Source organism: Mus musculus, chromosome 19 (genome assembly GCF_000001635.26).
Source record: "Mus musculus strain C57BL/6J chromosome 19, GRCm38.p6 C57BL/6J".
Classification (NCBI taxonomy): Eukaryota; Metazoa; Chordata; class Mammalia; order Rodentia; family Muridae; genus Mus; species Mus musculus.
In genome coordinates this window covers 45,059,647-45,079,557 of record NC_000085.6, presented here as the reverse complement: position 1 = coordinate 45,079,557, position 19,911 = coordinate 45,059,647, and the positions used below count along the sequence as shown (strand labels likewise).

Genomic DNA, 19,911 nt, shown 5'->3' with positions numbered 1-19,911 from the left:
CCCCCACCACTAATTTATATTGAGGTCCCACCCACATAGACCTGGTTCCCCACTCTGCCTGGGAATCTATCCCTATACCAGCGGGGAGGGGGGTGCGGGGGGGGGGAGTGAGGGGGTCTGGGACGACTTCCTCCTCTCTCCAGTCAGATTGCTCTAGGCTCCCTCAATAGAGGACAGGAGAGGGCAGTATAGGGCCTGCAATCTGTTATGTGCAGAAGCCAGAGTCTGTTATGTGCGCATCTGTAAGAATTGTCCGCAGCAGTGTGGCTCGGTTTGTTTATATATTTTTTTATTGGTGCCCACTGTGTCTAGTCGTATGCTAGGTGGGTTTTGTCCCCTAGAGTGTATAAGACACGGAGCTACCCCACCCCTCTCCCTGTACTGAACTAAATCAGTTCCGCTGCGCTCATCTCTACCGCGGACGCTTCTGAAAGATGAGTTTTGAGGAAAGATGAGCTGAGGCTACACTGAGCATTAAACAATCCATGTAAGGACCCTGCTCGCCTTTTCCAGTCTTCTCCGGGCTTTCTAGACAGCAAGGATGCAGGGCTCTGTCCACATGCCCACACCTGCAAAGCAGAGATCTGGACCTAGTAGTAATCGCCCAACTCTTCACTTTCTGCCTCCTCCTCCTCCTCAGGAAACAAACTCCGTGATTGCAGCTGGGAGAATCCCGTGGCGTTCAGCTGCTCTGCAAACATACGTGGTGAAGGAAAAAGGGTCAGGGGAGAGACTTGGTGTATGGGAAGGCACGCGTGTGTGTCCGAATCACATGCAGCCTGTTCCTTACAGGCATCCAAGAGTCCTAATGCAGCCCATCCTGGTGCCCAGCGCTCAGGGCTCCCTTACCTGGTGTGAGCACTGTGAGGGTTGCAGAAGCTTCCGCTTGGCCCAGAGCATTCCGGGCAAGGCAACGGTAGGTGCCCTCATCACTAGGGCGCAAAGCTTGAATCTGTAGCCAGCCAGTCACCTCAAACTTCTGAGGTCCACCCCTAAACTGGAGACAGACCTTGCTGTCAGCAAGGTCATCTGCAGAAGTCCTGTTTTTTTGTTTTTGTTTTTGTTTTTTCAAGGAGTATGCCCCTGCTCCCTGTCCCCTACCTGCACAGAGATATGAGGGTCATCCCCCGGCAGCTGGATGTCCAAGCCATCTTTCCTCCACTCAATCGAGGCCATGGGGTAGGCAAACACCTCACAGCCAAAGATCACATCCTGTCCGGTCACATTCCAAATATTGTGAGGCTGCGACAGGATCTGGGGCTCTGGGGCAGGGGGATGGAAATATGAGGCTTGAGAACAGGAGGCTGTATCCAGCTCGGGGAGGACACAATTTACAAATTGATGTGGATATGTTGGGAGCGGGACACAAAGCATGCCAAGGGCAACATGCATCTGCAAACAAAATATGCCACAAGCCAGGAGACGTACAAAAGTAGGGGGGATGCACACAAGGGCACAACAGCCAAGTTCGGAGGTGCACAGGCACAGAGAGCAGTGTCCATTACACAGACGTTGCCTACAGACCCACAGCTTAGCTAGATAAACATGCTCTGTCCTGGACTGCTCCGCTGCCCTCATTCTACCCAAGGGCCCCTTTCCTGCGGGTCGTGTAACCAACACCTCCCTCCCTCCTTCCCCCTTTTCTAACTAGGCCCAGTTCCCAAAGGCTTGAAGAGCAGCCACATTCCAAATGTCGTGAGAATACGACAGGATCTGGGCTCCGAGAGGGAGGAGGTGGGAAAAACACCGCAGCAGGGGAACCTGAAACCTCCTTGTTGCACGGCAGAAAACTGTTGGGACCCCCCCCCCCGCCCCTGCTAGTGCATTTATTTCCACTGCAACTCCAGCCTAGCCAGACTATAGAGTAGGTAAAAGCTGAGGAAGTGTGGGTGGCCAAACGAAAACCACAAGCTTGAACATCCCCAACCCCAACCCAAAGGATGAGGGACAAGAGAGGCAAGAAGCTATCTTCCCTTCTCTAATTCCTAAATGCGTGAGAAAACTGATAGGCGGGAGCCAGGGTTAACAGGATGCATCTCACAGGGCTCCAGCAGTCTACGCAAAGTTTTGGGTGAAGGGGGGTCCTTTCAGTTCAGACCCAGCTATTGGCTATGTGCCTGTTCCTTCGGAGGCCAGTCCCTGCAAGGACCTGCCTGGATAGAGCTCTTAGGCACCTCAAACCTGGCAACAAATCTCAACCTGCTTTTTAGTTGGCAGCCTTTGAGGCTCATGGTCTCCCTCAACTATTCATTCTGCTGACCACAGAGCAACGCTGTCGGGGATCCGGGAGTAGTGCCTTTGGGGAGCCAGGGTTCCTGGTACTAAAAGCCCTGGACTTGCGTACCCGATTCGCAGGGCCCCGGATGCACCACAGTGAGGTTAGCGTCCAGCCGAGCGCGGGCGGCCTCCTGCAGGCGACAGATCTGCGCGTAGGTTCGGCCGTCCGAACCACAGAGCGGGCGCTGCGAGCGGCAGACACACAGCGGCTCCGGCACCTCTCCTCGACTCAGGTCACCGCCCGCGTCCAGCCTGCACTCGAGCTGCTCGCCGCAGCGCCCGTAGAAGTTAGCGCTGGGGTCCAGATCGCAGAGCTGGCCCTCCAGGTTTGCGCATTCCCAGCAGCAGCCGCACGCATCCCGCACCCGGCCTGCTAGGCATCCCCGCGGCGCAGCGCACTCTTCTGGCCGGCAGGGAGCACAACCCTCGCCCTCGGCTAGCAGCCGCAGCCAGCCTCGCCGCAGGTAATCGGGGCCTGTGGACGGCCTCGCGCTAACGGGTAGCTGGGTCCACACCACCAGCAATAATGGTAGTAGCAAGGACAGCGCCAAGGTAGGTGCAGCATAGTTAGCTGGAAGCCCTGTGAACACTCGGGGCATCGGCGCGTAGGTGGCACCCTGCCAGGAGAGGGAAGCCAGGTCTGGAGGTCAGAGATAAAGTCAAGGCTGTATAAAAGCTTGATTCTATCCTCTGCTACCCTGTAGCCAACTAGAAGCCCTAACAAAGAAGCCTGGTGATTCCCAGGGGTTTATGCCAGTTGGTAATTGATTAAGCTGGTCTTGGGGACTAGGGAATAAAGAGAGAGTGTATCGGGGAATGATCACTAACACCCATGCAGGGATGCACACACCCATACACAGACATACGCGTATACACACACACACATGCATACATATATGCACGCGCGCGCGCACACACACACCAGCATCACCTCCAGAAACCACCCAACTCTGATGCATCTTTGCCCCAGAGATAGATAAAACTACACTTGATGTAAAAACTTCAGGTTGGGGTGATGGTGCTGGGGACATACCAGCGACTCACCTAGTGCCTTGGACTAGGCCCTTAACAGCTGGGATTTCCAACCTAAAAAAAAAAAAAAAAAAAAAACGGTAGGGAACGAAGAGTCGCATGCACGGCCAGCCAGACCCGCAGGCCACCCCTGCTTCTGTCAGGGGATCGCTGGCAGCCCACAGACTTAAGATTCAAAGAGAAACTCCTCCGCCTCTTCTCCCCGCCCCCAGATGTCGAATACCCGCCTTCTTCCCTGGCCCCGAGGCCGATAATTTTATCCAGTCTCACAAGGACCCTCCTGGGCCTTTCACTTCGACCCTAGCCCAAAGTCACAATGAGTGTACAGAGCCGCGTAACCAGACGCCGCCACTGGGAAAGCAAAGGCTATGAGAAGAGAATAGGGGTGGAATGGCCGAGGAGCTCAAACTGTTGGCTGAGCCTCAGGTCCTGTCTCATCTGATTTAGGTCTGGAGAGCGGCAAACAGCTACAATATAGAAAGAAGGAAAGGCTAAGAAATTTTACTCAATGTAAAATTGACTTCAACACTATGGGCGTTTCTGGAGGCCAGGCTCGGGGCCAGCTTCCTCTGGGCACGGTTTGCAGCTGTGTTCACCCAGTCTCTCCACTGGGGCGCAGACTAGACTATAAGCTTTTCCAGCTGCCATCCACATCTGGCTACCTCCCTCCCAATATAGGGCAGGTGCTTGAACCCGCGGAGGAGCCTGGTGATTAGAGGTCGGAACTGACTAGCGGCCGCAGCAAGGCCGGCGGGTGACTCCCCATAGGGCGTCTCTGGGCTCCGGATTACAGGTTGCAAAATTCGAGCATGTCGGGGCCAAAAGTGTTCAGTCTGGAGACCTCCGCCAACGCCACGGTGGCACTTTTGGGTTAGGGGCAGGAAGCAAAGCATCCCCGGAGGCCCGCCCACCACCCCGAGAATGGCAGGCCCCGCCCCCGCCGGCCCCCAAACAGCTTCCAAAAACCGCAATCCAAGCTCCTAGGAGGAGGAGGAGCAGAAGGAAACCGGGCTTTTAGGCAAGGGAAGGGTGGGGCTTATATAGGCCCCGCCCAGAAGGCGTCAGAGGTTCTGACTGCGCGTGCGTCCGCGGCCTGCGGCGGCTCCGCTCTACCCTGCGAGGAAGAAGCACTGCAGTCACCGCGCAGTTCTGACTTTGGCCGAGCCCTCCTCAAAGGAGCGTTCAGTCAGCAGAGACGCTGCCTCTGATCAGAGGGGTTCCGACAAGGTAGAAGAGAGCTGTACACAGGCAATCCCAAACTCCGAGGAGACGGGAAGCGAATTTCACGCGAGGTTTCGGGATTGTCGCGAGAATCCCAACGGCAAGCTAGAAAAGGAAAAGCCCGCGGCTTTTAAGCCAGGAAAGAACGAGGGCAGGCAGATTCCGATGGTGGTGCTAGGCAATCCCTTGGTTGGAGGACGCGTTAACTGTTGGCCTGGGAGCAGAAGTGAAGCGAGAATTGCAGGATGTTTTGGAAAAGGCGCGAGGAGGGCTTGCCTGGTGGAGGAATGGAGACACTCTAGGGGAGGTCCCTAGCTGTAACTGGGGGCGGTGATCGTTGCCCGATGTAGAGTGGGAGCTGTCCAGGTCTAAATGAGGAACTGTGAGCTTTCAGCCCTAGGAGCCACTATCAAAATCCCCAGCGTCAGGGTCCTAGACACGCTTTCCATCTTAATCGTTGCCGGCGTTTACTGTTAGTCTTCGCGCCTCTAGTAGGAATCACTGTGTCTTCTGTCTCTGTACTCCCCACCCCCACCCCCACCCCCCGCCCGAGACCGACTGCTAAGGAAGTTCTTGGGAAGCATTTGTGCTTTAAAAGTGAAAGACTCCCTGGTTCTGAAAGATGCAGTCACTAATGAGAGGCTAGGGATTAACTCGACGGAGAACGAGCGCCCTCTGGTGGGTTTGCAGCAGCTGCGACTCGTGACAATGCATACTGTCTATACTTTGAAAACGTTCTTACAGTAGTCTTGCGTTGCTGATGATTAAACCCGGGACTTTTAGAGTTAAGCCAGAACTGTTGTCACCGAGCAGTATCTCTGACCCAATAATAATATTTTAGAAAGGAGTTTGTTCGCATAGGGCAGTTTGAAAGCCTAGCTACTCCTGTCTCCAGGTGCTTCTTGTCCGGCACTTTATCAGGTGAAGTTCTAAAACACGTTAAGCAGCAACCGTGGGCACCAGAAAAAGAGTTACTTAAACGTTTAAAACGTTGACTCGGTTTGACAAGCTTCCTTTTTTTTAATTTTTTTACTTATATGAGTACACTGCAGCTGTTCTCACACACTAGAAGAAAGCATCAGATCCCATTACAGATGGTTGTGAGCCACCCTGTGGTTGCTGGGATTTGAACTCAGAACCTCTGGCAGAGCAGTCAGTGCTCTTAACTGCTAAGCCATCTCTCCAGCCCTAGCTTCCTATTGTTGAAGCAAAGGAAATTACTTCTAGTCCACATGATGCGGTTACTGCCAGGCATATCAATGAACGAGGTGTGCTTCAGATGAACACCTGATAGTTCATCTTCTTCTAAAATATCTATTACTGGTTTGTGCCTATGGTGTGTATGTATATGAGTGTAGACATATTTGTGTTTGGAGCTCGGGATGATTTTCAGGACTCAGTCCATCTCCTTCCATCTTGAAGTCATCATCAGATTTGCATAGCAAGCACCCTTACCTGCTGAACCATCTTGCCGCCCCCGAGTATTTTTCTACATTACTTTTGTTTGCGCGTGTTTGAGTGCATTGTACACACTCTGTGCACATGAATGGGAGTTCTGTTCCACCCCATGAGCCCTAGGAATTGAATCAGGGCATCATGCTTGGTGCAAGTGTCCTGCCTTCCTATCATCTCTCCAAACCCCTAATCTTGTTTATGTGCCTTGGTGTTTAGTGTACCTGGGTGAGCACATCAGATCCCTTGCAACTGGAGTTATAGACAGTTGGGAGCTGCTGTGTGGGTGCTGGGAATTGAACCCAGGTCCTCTGGAAGGTGAACTGGTGCTCTTAACCACTGAGCCATCTCCACAGCCCCTCCCCCCCCTTTTATTTATGGTGAAAGCCAGTAATGGTGACACATACCTAGAATCCCAGAACTCAGGAGGTAGAGGCAGGAGAATCAGAAGTTCAAGGCCATCTTTGCCTAACCAGGGAGTTGAAGGTCAGCTGGGTTACACAATACCCTGTCTCCAAAAATCAGACAACAGGAAAAACCCTTAGGATGACTTGGGAGGACTCACTCTATAGCCTTTACGTCATAAACTTTGGTGGGGCACAGTTATGGAGGATGGTGGGGTGTCATTTGAGAAGGAAGTGAAACACATGGTTCACAGTGACAAAATGGATACAGATGAACCCTGCTTCCTATGAATATTAGAATCAATTAAGTCAGAAGGGCTCAAGATCGATAATTAAGATGAAATGCTTTATATTGGTCTACTATGACAAATAGATGTTCTCATTAAAGTAGAAAATAAGATTAAGATAAGTATGTAGACACCACAACTGTATAAAGATGTATCATAAATATCAGTGAGCAGAGAATTTGCAATGAGGCTGCGTGTAACTCTCACTATCCTTTATTTTGTAAAATTATTTTCATAATGAAAGAGTAGAGGCCAGTCTCCCATACCGCCCCCCCCCAAATAAATGAATAGTGACTATTCTTTAGGTAAATTAGGATGTTGAAATAAATACAGAAAGCAGGGTCAGATAGGAAGATAAATATTGTAATTTATCTACAAGTAACATTATAAAATGGAACTAGACTAGCCAGGAACTTGCTTCTGGAATACCTAGGCACTCAGGCAAGCTGAACAGATTTCAAGACATCTTAGACAGACACCAGGCCAACAGTTTCTTTATCCTCCTTCCTCCTTCTCAGGACAGTTTCTTTCTGTCACCCACACCCAACCTTTAATATCTCTTCTGCTTTTGACCACCTGATGACCAATTTTCATAAGAATAAAGTTAGAAGGAGTATCTAAAGTATTCTACATTTCCTTAAAGTTACAATTATTATGTGTAATTGGTGTCTGTAAGTGCAGATGCTAGTTGAGTAGCGGAAGCCAACGAACAACTCAGGTGGGGGCGGGGCGGGGCAGGTGGTGGTGTCCTTTCTCCTGCCATCAGATGTGGGGACTGAACTCAGCATGTCAGGTTTGCCCAGCAAGTGCTTTAACCCGATGGACCATCTGCTGTTCTAGCTCCCTTGTTCTCTTGATCCCACTATGTAGTCCTGGAACCTGTCATGTAGTACAAGCCTGCCTCAAACTCACAGAAGTGACAACTCATTCCTTAATGTACCCTTTATTTATCCCTAGCACTGAAAATTAGATTCTCTAAGTCCCCGAGAGGGAAGGAAGGGGCCATCTTCCTGAAAGCCCTACCAAGACCACACAGGGCAGTAAGAAATCCTATTCTCCACACATGTTTGTAAAATCTATTTGTAACCATCTCCAGGCTCACATCCTACCTCTAGCCTTTTCTCTGTGGATATAATGAAGTCTGGCCCCTTTCCCTTGGCTGTCAGCACACAGACTACTCAGCCCTGGAGTTATGGTAAAAGACCATAAACCGTCAGGTAGCCTTCCTCAAAGAGTCCCAGAAGACAAAAATCCCCAGATGGGTGGACGCTGTCATGCTGGCCAAATATAAAGAGCTGCTCCCTCTAATGAGCACAGGTCTGTCTACACATGTGTTGCTTTTACAGAGTGGCATCTGTACATGAAGAGGACCACAAAGGATTGACCATGACCTAGGATCTAGGGAGGATATAGGGAAATGCTGTCAGGCCAAGCCATCTCAGCAGAGGCTCGAAGACTGGCCCACAGGGTCCTTTAAGCCTTGAAGGGGCTGAAAATGGTGGGAAAAGACCATGATGGGGTGACAAACTCAAACCAGACAGATGACAGTTGCCAACAAGAAGCAAAAAGAATACTGGGTCCATAAGTCCCTCATTCAAAAAACGTGTGTGTGGTGTGTGCATGTATATACACACATACATGCACACACACACACACACACACACGAACGACTAATGTTGGCTTCTGAGGAGAGGAGAATTGGGGCATAAGTTAGCATGCAAGCTTCCTCGGCACTGCCCAGCTTGCTGAAACAAAAAGCGCCCCTGCAAACGGTACTCAGAACTCCAAACAGGAAGGGGCGGGTGCTTTCTCAAGGGCTAAGGAGAACTGATGATGTCGTCAATGGATTGTAGAATCCTGATCGCCACAGAGCATCTTACTGTAACTGTTACACCAACCAAGCACGTTCAGAAGTCTGTAAACCTTACATAAGATTATTCTCAGCCTCACACAACCCAGTGTGACTTTGTGCCTTTTCTGTCCCTTTTTCCAAAGGCAAGACATAGGAAGAAAGGTAACAGGAGGAGGCACTCGAAACAATACTCAGCAAAACTGCTTGCTGTGTCCCCTGATTGTTACCAGTCACACTTCTCTCTACAGACTTTAAAGGCAAGATGGACAGACAAGAGAGGAGGCTGCTGTGACCCCAGATCGAGTGCTTAAGAGCGCTAAGCTCCTGCAAGCCCCAGACAATGAGGCCTCGCCTCTGCACTGGGTAGAGCCAGAGGCCCCAAAGCCTGGGATGGCCTCCTAGAAGTTATTTTGACTTAGAACATGAGCTACCTTAGGGCTTCAGAGGTTGTTCAGTGGTCCCACACTTGGGGCCGTCAGAGAACCAGAGCTGGTTCCCAGTCCTCCTGTCAGGCCACTGACTCCACCCTGGGGAATCGAATGCCCTCTTCTGGCCTCCATGGACAACGGCATTCAGATACATGTGTGTGAATAAAATTAAAAACAAGTCTATGCAAAGAAAAAAAAAAAGGTCTAGGCTACCAAAGTCAGCTTTGCTAGTAACTCACTTATCGGGAATGTTTCTTTGGGAAAAAAACTGGGGTGAATTCAGCCTTCAGACACCGAATTGGTCAGTGTTTTCTTAAAATATGTCTTTTTATGACTTATTTACTTTTATCTCATTTGCATTGGTGTTTTGCCTGGGTGTATGTGTGTATGTGGGTGTTGGATCCCCTGAAGTTGGGGTTACAGACAATTGAGAGCCATCATGTTCATGCTGGGAATTGAACCCAGGTCCTCTGGAAGAATAGCCAGTGTTCTTAACTGCTGAGCCATCTCTTTAGCCCCTGCAAATCTCTTAAAGGGAATTTCCAGCTATTGTGGAGCTAGGGAGAAAGAAAAATTAGAGCTAATGCCTAAGTCTCTGATGCTGCCTGATTATTTTAAGGATAAACAACAAACAAAACTGGAGAATTGATCCTATGCAGCAACAGCAACAGTGAGTCCTAGGGGTACAGGAAGATAGCTCTGTTGGTAAATTGCTTTTTGCAAAAAAACGAGAAGATCTGAATTAAATCCCCAGCACTCAAGAAAAAGGTCAGGCACGATGGATCTCCTGGGGCTCTCTGCCATCCAACTTAGTCTAACTGGCAAGCACCAGGTGCCACGGAGAGATTCTATCTAGAGTGGGGTGGGCAAACAGAAAAAAGACAGGGATAGCTCTTGAGAAATAATACCTGAGACTGATGTCTGATCCACATGTGTACTTCCTGGCCTACAAGTCCACGTGAATACCGCATGCTCTTCTGGATAAAGCTGGCCTTCTCTAGCCTACAGTGGTCTCTTCTTGGTCTGCTTTCCTCAGTTAGGATTCCTGCCTGCTCCTGTAGCCTTACTGTTGTGTTCCTTGGGCTAGATGGTTCCCTCTGCTGTAACACTGCAATGGTAACAAAAGCTATCACTTAGCAAATAGTCCCAGGGGCCAAGCACAGAGGTTAACAAATTACATATTTTAGCTCGTCTCAGACTTGGTTTTTTTAAATATTTATTTATTTATATGAGTATACTGTAGCTGTACAGATGGCTGTGAGCCATCATGTGGTTGCTAGGATTTGAACTCAGGACCTTTGGAAGAGCAGTCGGTGCTCTCAACGCTGAGCCATCTCTTCAGCCCCTTGTCTCAGACTTGTAAAAAACAAAACAAACAAACAAAAAAACAAAACAAAAAAAAACCACCTGCAAGGTAAGATTAGCTTTAATAATTAGCTTTTTTTTTTAAATGAAAACTGAGGTCCAGCTCCTTGGATAAGTCTGCCCAGTGTCAGCACTGGTTAGTGACCAACGGAGCTCATACTTGATCTTGGAGCTGCCCAAGTCTAAGACTTAACTCTCACCATCTCACGATCCCGATATTACTTGTCAACCTGCAGTTGGAATCAAAACTGCAGTGCATTTTCAGAGTTTATTTGTTTCAGTTTGGTGTTGTCATCTGTATGGTCCCAGCTATCCTAGGGGTTACTCTGTAGACCAGGCTAGCCTCAAACTGCATCTGCCTTCAAAGTATTGGGACCAAAGGCATGGACCACCACTCTGGATTATACCGCAGTATATTTTAAATAAATGTTTATTATGTGTGGTGTGTATCTGTGTGTGGGTATGTGTATGTGAATGCAGGTATCCACAGAAGCCAGAGATGTTGGGACTCTCTGGAGCTCTCTGGAGCTGGAGTTATAGACGGTTATGGGCCTGCTGATGTGAGGGCTAGGAACCAAACTCTGGTCCTCTGGAAGAGCGGCAATACTCTTAACTTCTGTGCCATCTCTGCAGCCCAGAGTAGATGTTTATAAAGACTCCAAGCTGCCCTGCTGTGGAGATGCAGGGTTGAATGGTCCCAGATCAGCCATGCTCAGCCTGTGGAGAGCAACCCCTTTGGGGGTCGAACAACCCTTTCACGGGGGTCGCCAAAGACCATCTGAAGACGCAGATATTACATTAGGATTCGTAACAGCAAAATGAGTTATGAAGTAGGAACAGAATAACTTTATAGTGGGAGGTCACCACCACATGAGGAACTGTTTTAATGAGTCCCAGCATTAGGGAGGTGGAGAGTCGCTGGCCCAAAAGATAAAAGATGAAGGAAGGTGATAGGGAACTTTGTGGGTCACAGTCTCTCAGCCCTGAGGCTAAGGTGCTTCAGGATGGGAACCAAGAGAGGTCAGGCTGTGACTCAGTGGTACAGTTGTCTCAAGTCCTTGGATCCTCATCCTCAGACTACAAAAATTTCAAAATAAAGATTGGTAGGGAAAACAGCATTAAAAAAAAAAAGATGTATTTATTATTTTATCTATGTACACTGTATCTGTCTTCAGACACACCAGAAGAGGGTGTTAGATCTCATTAGGGATGAGTCATCATGTGGTTGCTGGGATTTGAACTCAGGACCTTCAGAAGAGCAGTCAGTGCTCTTACCAGCTGAGCCATTTAACCAGAGTGGAGAACAGCATTCTTATCTCTAGCTGGGCCTGATGATACAGGCCTCTACTCCAGCTTATTCTTCTGTAGGTGGACTCAGCCTTCTCACAGGAAAAATAGATGACTGGAGTCTTCCCTCAGACAGCAACAGCACCTAAGTAGGACCCGAGGAAGTCAACAATTTCCTTAGAGCAGGAAGCAGAAGGAACAAAGGACTTGCCCAGAGGCTGCCCATCGGGTGGGTGGCTCCTAGGCCCAAACCGATCCTTTTCTGGCATCCTTGTCGAAGGCCTGGTGTACTAAAGGTTGGCCGCACGGGCAGGTGGGGAAGCCCGCCCAGGAGCTCTAGTTGCGAGCCAGGCGGTGTGCTCCCTTTCCACCTGCGTTAGGGCACCCCACCCGGGGGGGTGAGAAGGAGGGAGTCCAAGTCGGGTCGGATTCCCAGCCAGCTCCCACCTCACAGGAGGCGGCCCATTATCCGGCGTCGTTAAAGAGCAATTAGATGGAAATTAAGCCGAGAACAAGTATTGATTATCTCATTAAGGCCAGGGGAGCCCGCTCTGTCGGAGTGAATTTACCGCAGCTCACCCCATTATCTGCAAGGTGAAAGCCTGCGGTCATCAGCGTCCAGAGAAGTATCGATCTTGCCCCAAATCCTTTCCTGACCCTCCTTTGTAGAATAAGTAGGTTCTAGTGAGATGAGACACCAGAGGTGTGACGAGATGGAGGGGAACAGTGGGCGCACACACTCACACCCATACACTCCTTAGCACGATCTCTTTAGTTTCCTTCTCGGTTTCTCCTTGATACTTCTGTGGGTCTGGGCAGCGACAGTTCACATACGTAGGGCGATGTCCAAGGTTTTACATCCAAAGGAGAGAAACCAGAGTTGAGGCTTGCTTACATACTTAACTTATTTACTTAACTACTTAGTTACTTATTTTGTTTGTTTGTTTGTTTGTTTTGAAACTGAATAGATCTGCCTTTGTTTCCCTGACTAACCTCCAACTTCTTGCTTTAAGCCATCCTCCTGCCTCATCCGGTAATGCAGACACTGGCCAACAGAGCCTGAGACTTAGTGGAAAGAATTTTCTCTAAATACAAAATGCAAGGCATTTCTGGGCCCCAAATCCCAACCTGGGGGCGGGGAGGAGAAAAAAACAATTTAGTTTTTGATGACTGTGATAGCCAAAGGATACCTGGGAACCGCCTACAGACTCCCCAAGGCTTTCCAAAATAAACAAAGAAAGAAAACTGTTGGGGATAAAGTTATTTTTAAGCTGTCTGTGGGCCTTGGGCAAGTTTGGGTGACTGAAGATAGGGCTGGAGGAGTCCTGAGGCTCTTGGCCTTGGACACTGTATAGTCTGAGTGCCTAGAACTCCTGCTTGCTGGCACTGAGATGCAGTAATGCAGCAATGTGCTTTCAAGGGCCGCTGGCCCTGCAGGAGAGAAGATACAGAGCTGATCATCACAGAAATGATGAATAAGGGGCTGGAGAGATGGCTCAGTGGTTAGGAGTACTCGCTGATCTCCCAGGGGACCCAAGTTCAGTTCTCAACACCCACACGGGGTATCTCTCAACCACTTGTAACTCCAGTTCCAGGGGTCCCAACCCCTCTTCTGGCCTCTTTGGATAGCCTTACACAGGGAGACATCCATATACATAAATTAAAAGTATATTTTTTTGGTCAGGTGATGGTGGAGCATGCCTTTAATCCCAGCACTGGAGAGGCAGAGGCAGAGGCAGGCAGATCTCTCTGAGTTCAAGGCCAGCCTAGTCTACAGAGCAAGTTCCAGGACAGCCAGGGCTACACAGAATAATCCTGTCAGGGATGGGGGTGGGAATAATTTCTTAAACAAAGGTGACTTTAAAAAAATAAATACAAAATTAACATCACAATATGAATCACAAGGCCACAGGTGCTGTGAGTGATGGGCAGGTGTGCACACGAAGCAGATGTTCTGATAAACCAGGAGCAAGCAAGCCTGCTGCCCATTCAACACCGTTTCTGATGGCACATGGTATGCAAAACCACTCTCCCTTCCACCCAAACCCCCGGTCTAATAGAGAAGACAGACACCAAAGCTCTAATGGCACAAATACAGTATCTATAATGAAAAACTGCCAGTGATAGTCAGAAATCATGATTTAAGATTTGAGTGTCTGGAAGAACTGAGGAAGTCCCTCTGGAGAGAGCCACTTTCCTCTCATCATTGGCCACCCTGTTTTTGGGCTCACCTGAGAATCTAAGATGCGCCAAGGGCTGGGGAGAAGGGGAGTGCGACCAGGTGGTGCGCCCGGCCCGCGCTGGCTTGGCCGGGAACAGATCAAGCAGCGGCGGCCCGGATTCTGGGCTCATCTCCCTGCCCCGGGGCCGGGCAACTATTAATCTTGGTTGACGGTTTCTCACGTCCTAATTGGGAGGTGGAGGGAGCGGCTCAGTCCGCCCTAAAGGTAGAAGCAGCTAATGGGCCTCTTCATCACCGCCAGGAACGGGTCCCTGGCGGAGCGCGAGGGCGCTGCAGCAGGTGAGACGGGGCGGACTGCCCTTTAATGAAGCTGCCTAGGCTGGGGTGCTCGGAGGAAGGGAGATGACGGTTCCAGCTGAGAAGGGGGTGCTCCACCCTCCAGCTCCAGAGTTCAGCTGGGAGCCTTTCATCCCAGGAGGTCTCCTTGGAGCCCCGGATGAGAGGGAAGGGATGGTGATGGCCATTGGGCGGGATTTGGGGGGGGGGGGGAAGGACCCAAGAGCAAGGTAGCCTTGCAATAAGCTAGGACTCAGCACACAGTGGGCACTCCCAAAGTCAATATAACTTACAGATCCCTAGCTCCCTGGCTCATACATTAAAGATACAAAGGCGCCGAGACTGTGCCATGACAAACAGGAAGGTAAAAATTTAAGCGTGAGCAAAAAAAATAAAATAAAATAAAATAAAGACAGGGGCATAGAAGAAAAATGACTCTCAGGGCCTGAGTCTAGAGACTGAGTCTCAAAAGAACCAGTGTCAGTCCCTGGCCTTCGGACCGCAATTGTCCCAGAGGGTCCAGTCTTCATACCTGGCCCACATCCCTATCTGAGACTCACTTTCCCTTCAGAAACACCTTTATCTCTCTGTCTGTCTGTCTGTCTGTCTGTCTCTCTCTCTCTCTCTCTCTCTCTCTCTCTCTCTCTCACACACACACACACACACACACACACACACACACACACATTCAAAGCCTTCCTTTAGCAAGCTACAATACCATCCTCTCAAAGGAGTACCACCCCCCATTCAAAGTCAAGCTTTCCTAGGGGCACGAGGAATAGCCCGCCCAGCCATTTATGCCTCTCCTTGGTCTCTCCCTTGGGACTGCTGCATCCAGGACCCCCCCCCCCAACACACACACACACTCCTCCTCTCAGAGTTTCACCTTCTCAGGCCTGCTGTCAGCCTCTCTCCCGCAGCCTCCTGCTGCATCAGAAATATATTGTATTCTCACCTAATCCTGTTCAATTGCAGCATAATAAAACACATAATAAAAACCTAATTCATTTTTCTCCCGCGCCCCCAATCTCCAGACATCTTCTTGCTCGGGATTAAAAATTTGTCTTCATGTTTGTGGCACTGCAGCCCTGGCGCCTCCGCATCTTTAATGTATGAGGCAGGGAGCTGGGGACCCGCGGGTCCTGCCGTGTTCGCGCCCTAATGGCGCCTGCTAGCCACCTGAGGATGCTGGTGGTGGAGGGAGGGAGGACCGTGGCTCTAGTGAAGCCCAGGGGTGCCCACTCTGTCCCCCTCCTCTCAGATGTCCAGTGATTGGAAGATTGCTAATCTGCCCAGCCCATCAGACAGGTTGTAGCCTCCAGGGGGCGCATTGTAAAGCAGATTGCCACGGATACCAGTACATAGAGCAGCTATGAGGGATGTGCAGAGCAGAGCCTTGCGAAGAGGGGGCCCCTTTATCTCTCTTTTCAGGTCTGAGTCTGGCGGTTGGAGGTGGCTTGGGCAGTGAAGCTCTGACTTCCAATTTCCATCACTATCCACTACTAGTGCTTAGAGCCTCTCCTCTCTCCCTATACCTTCAGATCACAATGTGGACCACCAATAAAGCAAGGATTCTATGTCCCAGATGGAGGTAAGAATCCAATGAATTGGCTGGAGGTGCAGCCCAATGAAGAGCCCTTGCCGAACGTGCAGAAAGACCCGTTGCTAGCAACACACGAAGGCAAAAGGAATCCAGTGAGGGAACAATTTTTTTTTTTTTTTTTTTGGTTTTTCGAGACAAGGTTTCTCTGTATAGCCCTGGCTGTCCTGGAACTCACTTTGTAGACCAGGCTGGCCTCGAACTCAGAAATCCACCTGCCTCTGCCTCCCGAGTGCTGGGATCAAAGGCGTGCGCCACCACGCCCGGCTGGGAACAATTTGTATAAAGACAACATTGCATGATTTCACAGATCTGAGACTAGAAAACCATTGCAGTGATGTGCCTTCCTACACTTAGGAAAGGCCCCCACATTGTCTAAAAGTTCCCTTAAATATTAAAAATATTGGCCCTTAAATAGGGCCCAAAACTCCTAAGTTCTTATACATAAATAACTCTGTAGCTGTTTGAAAAACTAATGTGGGTAGATTGGGGATTTTTGTTTGTTTGTTTTGTTTTTTCGAGACAGGGTTTTCTCTGTGTAGCCCTGGCTATCCTGGAACTCACTCTGTAGACCAGGCTGGCCATCTTCCTCCCCTACCTTTGGCTAAAAGGGAGGTTGAAGGGTTTCACAACCCTTATCAAAGCAGTTTTAAAAAAAAGTACGGGCTGGTGAGATGGCTCAGTGGGTAAGAGCACCCGACTGCTCTTCCGAAGGTCAGGAGTTCAAATCCCAGCAACCACATGGTGGCTCACAACCATCCTTAACGAGATCTGACTCCCTCTTCTGGAGTGTCTGAGGACAGCTACAGTGTACTTACATATAATAAATAAATTAAAAAAAAATACAAGCCACCACATTCTTAATCTTTGTATTAAGATTATTGTGTAACCTTGTTTCTTCAGAAAGTTGAAAAGTTCTACTCTACAGGAAGCTTTTTGAACAGGAAGATAAACAACTCAAAACAGCTTCAGGAAATCCCTGAAATTTACCAGATTCACTAGGCCCCTCCCTGCCAGAGTAAGCAACAAAAGAGTCTAAGTCACAGGAGAAAAATACCAGAGAAGATTCCGAAACCAGAGCAGCTGCCTGAAAGAAGCAGAAACCTGCTGAGCTGCCTACAAGAGGTTTCTAGGCACCTGACCTGCTGAGCTGCCTGCAGGCTGGGCAGTGAGCTCTAGAGTCCCAGCTTTGAGAGCTGTCACCCATGCCAGTACAACGTTGACAGTCCAACTGTCTCTGAATCATTTCCACTCCCATAAATAACCCCTTGCCCATATTCTTGTAAGTAACCTCAGTAAAACTCATGGTTCACCAAGGTGGGTCCTGGAGTTATGCATCCTTTGGTCCTGCCTGGTCAGCTGTGGGCTCTCTGTCTGGGCTGAGTGTAGACGTAGGTGGTGACTATTGCTGTGCTGATGGCCTTTTTTTCTGTGCTTCTGAGAACTACAAAGCAAAATTGGACTTTAAATCCTCAGGGCAGCTGAGGGTTAATTTTGAAGCCCCCTGGTTTTGTACCACTTTGGAAAACCACTCTGTCTGCCTGCTTACTTTGCAGATCACCTTCTGCTTGCTTTGCCTTTAAACGTCCCTGACTGATGTGACTGTCATCCTGAGGGATCCCGAGGCCAGGGTGCAGACTTGGTGCCAGTATATGAATAAAAGCCTCTTCTTTATTAAGATGTATTAATGGTCAGACTGGTGAATCCCTAAACAACCCAGACCGGTAACATGTGTTGCATTTCCTCAAAGTTTTTATCACCAATCAACCCTACCGATTTAACTTACTAATGCGATGTGTGCACCTATTGAGTTCAAAACCGGCACACTAACTTTTAGTATTGCCACCTCATTTCCTATTCACTGACTTTTGTTTAGCTCTTTATTTTTTTAAAAGATTTTTATTTATTTACTTAATGTAATGAGTACACTGTCACTGCCTTCAGACATACTAGAAGAGGGCATCGGATCCCATTACAGATGGTTGTGAGACACCATGTGGTTGCTGGGAATTGAACCCAGGATCTCTGGAAGAGCAGTCAATGTTCTTAACCTCTGAACCACCTCTCCAGCCCTAGCTCTTTAATTTTTTACATTTATTTTACATGCATGTACACGTGCGGTCATTTAAGATCTTCAACATAGGTAGGTGTAGAGATGAGAATTCTAATAATTTATAAGAGTTGGCGCTCTCTTTCCACCATGTGGGGCCCGAGGCTTGGCCTTAAGAGGGGAAGGGAATGGTAGAAGACAGAGATATAAACATAAAGGGATAGGATAAGGGATGAGGGGCAGAAAGGCTTTAGTGGGGATGGGGGAGGGGAAGTGGGAACAGAGGGAAAGTGATCAGAACTAAAGATGTATGAGAAGCCTTATGAAAACCCACTACTTGGTAAGCTAATTAAAAAATATAATTAAAGGGCTGACGAGATAGCTCAGCCATTTGGGACGCTTGGCCTGAAGCCTGATGACCTCGGTTTTATCCCTAGGACCAACCCATGGCTTTTCCATAGGTGATGCCCACCCCACCTTATCCTGCACTCGATTCTAGACATCTGTGAAGAGAGCGGAATTCATCCCTTTGCTGCCTGTCTCATCTAGGTATGAGCTTCATGTTGGCCAGGGGACTTCTCAAATACCACTGTCCTCCGAGAATCTGACATGCTTGCTGAAGGGAGACGCTGCTGTTCCATCCTGTAATCACCAGGGCTGTGAACCTCGCTATCTCTTATGTGTCATTCTTTTAGGTTTGCTGAGATGTGAACTAGACTGAGAACCACAGTGTTCACGACCATACCTAGAGTCAACATGTAGGTAAGGTTTGAGAGTGCTTTGGGATTCCATATTCACCTATCCCTAAAGAACAGTGGATTTCTCTGGATTTCTCTTTCATGGTAGCTCATATCTACAATCCCAGCATTTGGGGGGTAGAGGCAGGAAGATCAGGAATTCAAAGTCATCCTTAGTTGCATGTTTTGTTGAGAACAAGCAAAAGAAACTTATTCTAAGTGCTGCCATTTTGTTTTCAGATTTTTGTTGTTGTTGCTGCTGACTCCAGCTTGGCCATGGCAGGGACAGCGCATGACATGGCTCCCACCCCTAGAAAAGAGCCAGCAGGGCGTGGGCCTCTGGAAGTGTCGATGGTTGCTGTGGGCATACGGCTTGATTGTATAAAATTATATATTTTATTTATGCTCTTCCTTTACTTTATGTCCGTTCCTTTCTGCCATGGTTAACAACTCCGTGATAATCAGAGATAGCACAAGTCCAGGAAGCAAGGGTGTGGCTAATGTCTCAACAAAATGGTAGAACTCTGTGACTTTTCAGGACAGCCCTTAAGGTTGTGGGAAAGAACGCTGAAAGCATGAGTTCAAAAATATATAATGTATAATGTCTCAACTCTGCAAATTATGAGGAAGCAATATGAATTGTGTAAGGAGCTTCAGAGAACTAAAGGAACAGAGGAAGTTCTGCACTGAGCCAGCTTGTCAGAAAGAAACTAAGGAAAGAGACAGAAATTGAGGGAGTGATAATCACAGGGGAAGATCCCACGCAGCTAAGTTTTTTGTTTATGTTTAAAAAGGAAGGCAGGGGGCTGGATAGCTCAGTGCTTAAGAGCACTGACTGCTCTTCCAAAGGTCCAGAGTTCAAATCCCAGCAACCACATGGTGGCTCACAACCATCCGTAATGAGATCTGACGCCTTCTTCTGGTGTGTCTGAAGACAACTACAGTGTACTTATATATAATAAATAAATAAATCTTTAAAAAAAAAGGGGGGGGCTGGTGAGATGGCTCAGTGGGTAAGAGCACCCGACTGCTCTTCCGAAGGTCCAGAGTTCAAATCCCAGCAACCACATGGTGGCTCACAACCATCTGTAACAAGATCTGACGCCCTCTTCTGGAGTGTCTGAAGACAGCTACAGTGTACTTACATATAATAAATAAATAAATCTTTAAAAAAAAAAAAAAAAAAAAGGAAGGCAGATTCCTGAGATCAAGGTCTGCCTGGGACAGAGGGAGTTTAGGTCCAGGCTCAGGCAGAAAACACACACACACACAAACACAGCAATCTGAAAAGCTGTCTCAAGCAGAACACAGGCTGTCTGTTTGGACCCATGATTTGACTTTTGAGTCGTTAGTTTTGCCCCGCTCCCAAACACCTCTCTCAGGAACTTTTCTCTAAGCAGA

The 19,911-nt window shown here is 48.8% G+C and overlaps 1 protein-coding gene and 1 long non-coding RNA gene across 16 annotated transcripts; one reads left to right on the top strand and one right to left on the bottom strand.

Annotated features, from left to right (window-relative positions):
• Nucleotides 1-268: 268 nt before the first annotated feature.
• Nucleotides 269-4,596, bottom strand: Kazald1 (Kazal-type serine peptidase inhibitor domain 1). Of its 8 annotated transcripts, none has more exons than XM_006526567.3 (6): nt 4,423-4,596; nt 3,322-3,363; nt 2,345-2,894; nt 1,102-1,262; nt 850-997; nt 269-691 (listed from the first exon to the last, which is right to left on the bottom strand). In XM_006526567.3, exons 3-6 carry the CDS (start codon nt 2,874-2,876, stop codon nt 591-593), a joined length of 942 nt encoding a protein of 313 aa, XP_006526630.1. In that variant the 5' UTR covers nt 2,877-2,894; nt 3,322-3,363; nt 4,423-4,596; the 3' UTR covers nt 269-590. The 8 variants fall into 8 exon arrangements, with proteins under 8 accessions (XP_006526630.1, XP_030106546.1, XP_006526629.1 ...); XM_030250686.1 differs by having other exon boundaries at nt 4,464-4,596; XM_006526566.3 differs by lacking the exon at nt 4,423-4,596 and adding an exon at nt 4,040-4,332.
• Gm35782 lies at nt 4,449-18,926 on the top strand. Of its 8 annotated transcripts, none has more exons than XR_877887.1 (5): nt 4,464-4,536; nt 15,665-15,714; nt 18,235-18,322; nt 18,469-18,535; nt 18,751-18,926. It is a non-coding gene; the product is annotated as a predicted gene, 35782 (long non-coding RNA). The 8 variants fall into 8 exon arrangements; XR_877886.1 differs by having other exon boundaries at nt 18,211-18,322; XR_877884.1 differs by having other exon boundaries at nt 15,665-15,818; nt 18,211-18,322.
• The last annotated feature ends 985 nt before the right edge of the window (nt 18,927-19,911 follow it).

Excerpts from the sequence above, each read along its gene's own strand:
- Kazald1 (XM_006526567.3), bottom strand. The coding sequence starts at position 2,876 with ATGCCCCGAGTGTTCACAGGGCTTCCAGCTAACTATGCTGCACCTACC. Across the intron at positions 1,263-2,344 it reads TCCGGGGCCCTGCGAATCGG|AGCCCCAGATCCTGTCGCAG; the intron begins GTACGCAAGTCC and ends CCCCTGCCCCAG. Across the intron at positions 692-849 it reads CCTCACAGTGCTCACACCAG|AGCAGCTGAACGCCACGGGA; the intron begins GTAAGGGAGCCC and ends GTATGTTTGCAG.